The sequence below is a fragment of the Rhipicephalus sanguineus genome, chromosome 1 (assembly GCF_013339695.2).
Source record: "Rhipicephalus sanguineus isolate Rsan-2018 chromosome 1, BIME_Rsan_1.4, whole genome shotgun sequence".
Lineage (NCBI taxonomy): Eukaryota > Metazoa > Arthropoda > Arachnida > Ixodida > Ixodidae > Rhipicephalus > Rhipicephalus sanguineus.
The window spans coordinates 117,290,417-117,296,945 of NC_051176.1; the positions used below are offsets into that span (position 1 = coordinate 117,290,417).

The 6,529-nt window shown below is 44.6% G+C and overlaps 1 protein-coding gene across 1 annotated transcript in view; it reads left to right on the forward strand.

Annotated features, from left to right (window-relative positions):
• The window catches only part of LOC119379030 (alcohol dehydrogenase class-3), an 83,890-nt gene extending 77,802 nt beyond the window's left edge, over positions 1-6,088 (forward strand). The window contains exons 8-10 of the mRNA XM_037648170.2: positions 2,655-2,790; positions 4,001-4,139; positions 6,064-6,088. Coding sequence (XP_037504098.1) covers positions 2,655-2,790; positions 4,001-4,139; positions 6,064-6,088 — 300 coding nt within the window. The remainder of the gene's footprint in view (positions 1-2,654; positions 2,791-4,000; positions 4,140-6,063) is intronic.
• Positions 6,089-6,529: the final 441 nt, after the last annotated feature.

Genomic DNA, 6,529 nt, shown 5'->3' on the forward strand with positions numbered 1-6,529 from the left:
TGCACAAACAGCTTGTGCAGGCTGGGCCGTCCTATACCGCGGCAACACAGCACTGTTTAATAACATTTTGGAAATATTACCGTGAAGTCACTTCACGGTAATATTTCCGAAATGTTATTAAACAGTGCTGATTTGGGTGTACTTTTTAAGTTAAAAAGTACACCCAAATCTAACCTGATCATCTGAGCATTGCTGAAGCAAACTTCCCAGTCTCAGTTTGGCGTTGTAGATACGATGAGTATGAAGAACCTGCTATTACTCTAGTACCTTAAGTTCTCACTTATTAAACAAAACATGTGGCTGACAAAGCAAGGTACTTCGCAGAAGTCTTAAGGATAAGCCGAGGGCCAATTCCTTTACTGTTAGAGCCCTCTAATATAAAGTCTTTTTTAAGAAGAAGACCAAGTTCAATTAAGGAAACCACAGTTAGCTGGTTGTGTATAGTTATAAGATTAAAAATGACTATGAATTTATACACTAGGTGTCGTTTCTTTCTCTCCTACTTTTCCCAGCTTGGATGGGGGTGGACCGAAAAGCGGTGAAGTGACCCTTAACTCCTCCCCTCCGGTTCTAGCCTACATAAACTGCGTATAAAATGGATATGGGCCGGGCACGTAGCACGTCGGCAGGATAACCGGTGGTCATTAAGGGGTAACTGACTGGATTCCAAGAGATGGCAAACGCGTGAGGGGGAGACAGAAAATTAGGTGGGTAGATGAGATTATGAAGTTTGCAGGTATTACGTGGCAGCAGAAAGCACAGGACCGGGTTGATTGGCGGAACATGGGAGAGGCCTTTGCCCTGCAGTGGGCATAGACAGGCTGATGATGATGATGATGATGATGATGAAACTGCGTAACATAAAATTTTCTTTGAAAAAAATGTGGGCGATTATAACGTTAAACTACACCGCATTTGTTTTCGTCGGTATAGGTCGTTAGCTGTTAATGATTGGTCCAAGTTTTCTGGGTCATGTTCACAGCACATGCTCGTAAAACGACGCAACAAATGACGCGTAAGTGATCCACCGCGTAACTACCACTTACGCATGACTGCGTAAAAAAATATAATGAACTATTTTCAAACGGTGTATTGTTCGTCATTGGTTCTTCGCTATTCGTCAAAAATGTTCAATATGCCATAAAAATCGCCTCCAATTGTTACGCGACGTCACAAGTCTGCGATGACTCGCGGCTTTAAAATGAAGTGTGCACAATATAAGCAGCACATTACTGTGCTGAACAATAACTCATTGTTTTCAGAATAGCCAGACAGTGTCTCTCTCTGAACGTAATTTATGAAGGCTGCCCGCCAATCAAATTGGCAGAGGCTGCTTATAGCAGCGGGCGAGATGGATTCTTATGTGTTTAATAGATACTCAAGTTTTACTATTACGATATTGAGCTGTTTTTACGCGTGTAGAACTCTGTGAACCCATCGTTGCTGACAGAGACGTCGAGAGAGAAATAAACATCATTATGAACGGACGCAATCCTTTGCAGGTGTGCAGCCTTCTTAGCCAGGAAACCGTGGACGCTGATCATCTCCCTGGTGAGGTAGATCAAGTAACGGGGCAAACTTGAAAGCTGGTCTTCTACAATGTGCTCGAGTCCACTGCCTTGTTACAAGCTGCCACGATCGCTGCAGGCTACCATATGATAAGCAAAATGAAGCAGGCTAACAGGAGACTAAAATGGGAATCTCTTTTTGGCTCCCCTGGCTAGGCACAACTAAAATACTCGACATTTCTGCACACTCATCAACTCACAGCAGCTTGGATATGGAGCAGTGGCGATGCTATTCGTTTACAAAGAAAGAAACTAAATTTCCTGAAAAAGGAGATCGTTTGATCGGGCTATAAAACGTTTACTGGTTCCCGCCCGTATTTTGCGTCGCCGATTACTTAAATTTCAGGCCAGGTAGGACAAAATAAATTCATGACAGATTGCTGTAATGTTATAGAGCCCCTGCTGATCGATAGCCTCCTCTGCAATGCTCTAGCGCAAGGCGCGAAAGCGTGGAATAGGCAGCCCGCACCGCAGAGAGCCTACAGTGCGTGCTCATGACAAATGGAGGACAGTCGTCACAGCAGAATCATAAGGCAAATTTTATTACATAATTATGTTATTGCTGCGTTCAAGTAAAACTTTGCCTGACTTGTTAGTTTCCCAGTCTGCAGCCGACAATAACGACTGTCGAAAGTGGGGGGGGCTCCGCCCCCCTAACATTTCTCAGTGGGGGGGCTACCGCCCCCCTTGCCCCCCCGGTAGATACGCCTATGGCTGATGGGCCATGGCCTTCGTTAATAAAATGACATTTCTTACGAGAGTCCTTGTCCTTCTCTTCAATCATATACATATATATATATATATATATATATATATATATATATATATATATATATATATGAGAGAGAGAGAGAGAGAGATACATGCATACATGTGCATACACGCGTCCAATAGCGTCGCTTGAGCAAGGTGTAGCTATGAATGAGCTTCGAAACAAATGACCTTATTTTCTATATAGCCATGAGTTGGCATCCATTCTGGCAAAACCATAGACGCCGAAGTCACCAATGTCGTAACGGTAATTGGTTATATAAATTATACGGCGTCGTTGACCTCGTTATTTTCTTTCAACACCCTTGGCTGCAGAGGGAGGCCCTGGAGGCGTGTCACGCTGGCTGGGGAGAGTCCGTCATCCTTGGCGCCGCGCCCACAGACAAGTTGCTCACCACGCTGCCCTCGCAGCTCACCGCCGGCAGGACTTGGCGAGGATGCGTCTTCGGAGGTTGGTGATCGGCACAGCGAATTAACGCCGCAAGTGGCGCAGTTACGTGCGTCGTAACGCGTGCCATTTCGGTGCAAGCAGTCATTGCACGTGAACAGTGGTTAGCGACAAACGAGAGGCGCGCAGAAAACGACCGTGCTTGCGCTGCCTCCTTCAGATGCGCCGGCTATAAATACGCAGGATGTGCCTGAAACACCAGGCGACGAGAACAGCCTGGGCTTTTGCTTCCAAACAGCCAAGAATGCGTTCCTTATTCGTTGACGAAATGCGCCTCGGTGAAAATTCTGCAATATCGTTGACGTTGAAATTACTCTCCGTAAGCAACAATGACTCATGCGTTACCATTATGCGTCTAAGTGCCCCCATCTTGGGGCTTTTAAGTGGACGCTAAAGAGAAAGCGATTTTTCTCTATTAGTAAATTACTCTTTCACAATCCCAAAATCACTACACTTGCTGCGAGAAGACGCTTGGTAAGGGAAAAAACGCGCAAAAAGAAAATGCGGGTGGCGACGCCCATGAAATTCCCGCACCAAACATTGGGCGTTGGTCCCGGTTTCGATCCCCGGACCAGGACGAATTCTTCAACTAGAAATGTGTACGTTCAGGGAAATATATATATATATATATATATATATATATATATATATATATATATTATATATATAATGAAAAATGCTGTCTTCGGTTGCCGTAAGACAAAAAATAGGAAGAGGATATACGCTTCTAAAAAACTGCTTATTCTTTAACGTTTCGATCGGAGACCGATCTTTATCTAGTCTTGATAAAGCTCGGTCTCAGATGGAAACAAACGTTCACGAATAAACAGTTTTTTTACATGCGTATATGATTTTCATGCGTGCGCGCGAGCGTGATGGCGACGTACGCCTGGCTGTGATAGCACTTTTATCAAAAGTCTGTTGTCTAAGGAAACGCCCTTCACAAAGACCCTGATGTCCCAATAAGGAGGGAAGGGGGGGGGGGGGGGTCATGTAATTTCGTACACCTCAAAACTGTTACGACTGAAATTAGAGTCAGTTCATGCTATACGAAGATACAAAGAGAAAACATCATGGGTGAAATAAACATGAGTATCTCACTATACTTTGTTCTGAAACCGCGCACAATATTCAAACTAATACCGCCCATACGGTAGCGGAAAATGCACATAATGCTGTGTTCCGCGCATGTGCGCGCATCATCACGACGCAGGTTGGAAGAGTGTTGACCAGGTGCCTCAGCTCGTGGACCTCTACATGAACAAGAAGTTGAAGCTGGACGAGCTCATAACGCACAGGCTGCACCTGGAGAGAATCAACGACGCCTTCGCGCTCATGCAGGGAGGTCTTTGGTGAGTGCACACACAGCGCTTCATTTAAAGCTCCACCTATAGAGATGTACACCATATATAGGGCGGAGGCTGCAGGAAGCGCACTCGACAGCCGAGGTATATAGTAGACGACGCTCGAACACAGAAGGGCGAGTTGGTTGTAGTAAGCTATGGTGATGGACGGCGCAAAATCGGTTTAGGAAGGAAGGAAGAGTCAGAGAAGAGTAAAATTAACGCCGAATTAATTCTCTTCTGTCATTTACTTGGGTCCCAAGTCGACACTGCGCTGTGCACACCGCCATCAGAAGTTCATCGTCATGAGCCTGATTGCGCCTTTTGCGGGGCGAACGCCTCTCTCATGTTTCGCCAATTAACCCTTGTTCCTGGGCTTGCCGCGGTCACGTTATCTCCGCAAACGTCGTAATCTAATCTGCCCCCCTAACCACCTGCATCCCACCCGCGCGCTTGCCTTCTCTTGGAATTAACTCTGTTGGCGCTCTTAGTGACCAGCGTCTTAATGACCTAAACGGTCGTGAGAGAGAAAACAAGACTAGTTGGTACTCTATTGCAAGGTCCGCTTTTAGCGCCAAGTAACAAAGCTAGGCGAGTTAGACGACAGGAAAGCGGCGCGACAGGGGAGAGGTGCGACAGGAAAGTTAGACGACAGGAGCGCCTCTTCCCTGTCGTCTAACTTGCCTAAAACCGAACCTTGTGATCCCAACGTTCGCGAATGCGTGCCTCGCAGTGACAACGTATACCACCTCCGAGCACGTGGCAAACGCGCGACACGAATGCGGTACAAAAACCGCATGCCATCGACCGCTGGCCGTGTTTCTTGCATAAGTCGTCGGTCAGCACAGGTGTCAGGTCCGACAGCAGCTTCTTTCGTCCACCCCCACCCACTCTTTTTTTTTTTGCTTTAGTTATCACGATTTTCTATCGGACAAAGTGACTCTATGAACTTAGTTGGAAAAAATTTCCCCGCGACGTCATTATCGTAGAAAATCATACTCGCGATAAAACGAATGACACTATTCGGCTGAACACGATATCCAGATTCATGTTTGCGACGGTCGAGTGCAGCTCCGACGGGTTAGACTATATATATATATATATATATATATATATATATATATATATATATATATATATATATATATATATATATATATATACAGCGTGGGCGAGACGTAACTCCCCATTAAGAATCGTTTATATAGCTCTTATAGTACTTAATACATTCTAATGAAACAACAAGTATTTTGCTCCTCACCATCGGGAAATTTATTACATATCTCAATTATGCCATTGGAAGTATCAGTGACGACCTCAACAAAAGTTGTGGGGCATACGTTACTCGGGAAACATTCTCCAGGACGTTGGTCGGGACGTCGTGGCCCCCTAAAATGGCCTTTAAGGAGGCCTGACGCCCAGAGATGATTGTTCCTCTTGTGGTTGTGAGGGAATAAGTGGAACACGAAAAACTCTTGAAGAATTCGAGGAGTGATTTTTGCAAGTTTTTGCAAACTTGCTAATAATATTAGCAGAAGTCTGTCGCAAACGCCTCCAGTCGTTTACAAAAAACAAAGATTAGCGAATAATGGCGGTGCTTACGTGGAATTTTCGCAACGCATAACAATTCTCCGACTGCAAGGAACAAAGTACTTCTTGTTTAATTAAAACTGGCTAAGTATTATAAAAGCTATAGGCAATTCTTTATAGAGAGTTACTCTCCGCCCATCGTGTAGATGCACACTGGAGATCCTCAGGAGCTCAAGATTAATCCAATGTCATCTACCCCAGCTGATTGTGTATAGCCTATGGTGTTACTTCACTTCGGGAGGTAAAAGTTCGTAAAAGCCTATGGGAATGCTGGTATGTCAAGAATTGGCATCGCAGAACTGTGCGGGTATTTTGTAATGACCCGTTTAAAATTCTCTTCCAGCATCCGCGCCGTCATCAGTTTCTAACGGCATCGTCAACAAATCGCATCGGTGTGCACCGGGGTGACTTGTCGAAGATGCCATTAGTCATCAAGGATGTGAATGCCAGCCGTCGCGTCGTCCGCTGTTCCACGCCGTGGTATCATTCAAGAGCCTCGCATCAAGAGTTCTTCTGCCAGCCCGACGACTTTGGCAGACAGCGAATAAAGAGACTGTGCCTCAAAATTTCCCTCGAATTTCTCGAATACGAACGTCTTAAACTAATTTGCATGCGTTGAAGAAGTTGATATTTTCCGTAACCACACCCAACAGTCCCTCCCATATGGGCATATTTTAAGGGGACAGGGAAAACACAATGAATAATAATAATAATAATAATAATAATAATAATAATAATAATAATAATAATAATAATAATAATAATAATAATAATAATAATAATTGTCGTCTTGAGTAATACGTCATAGA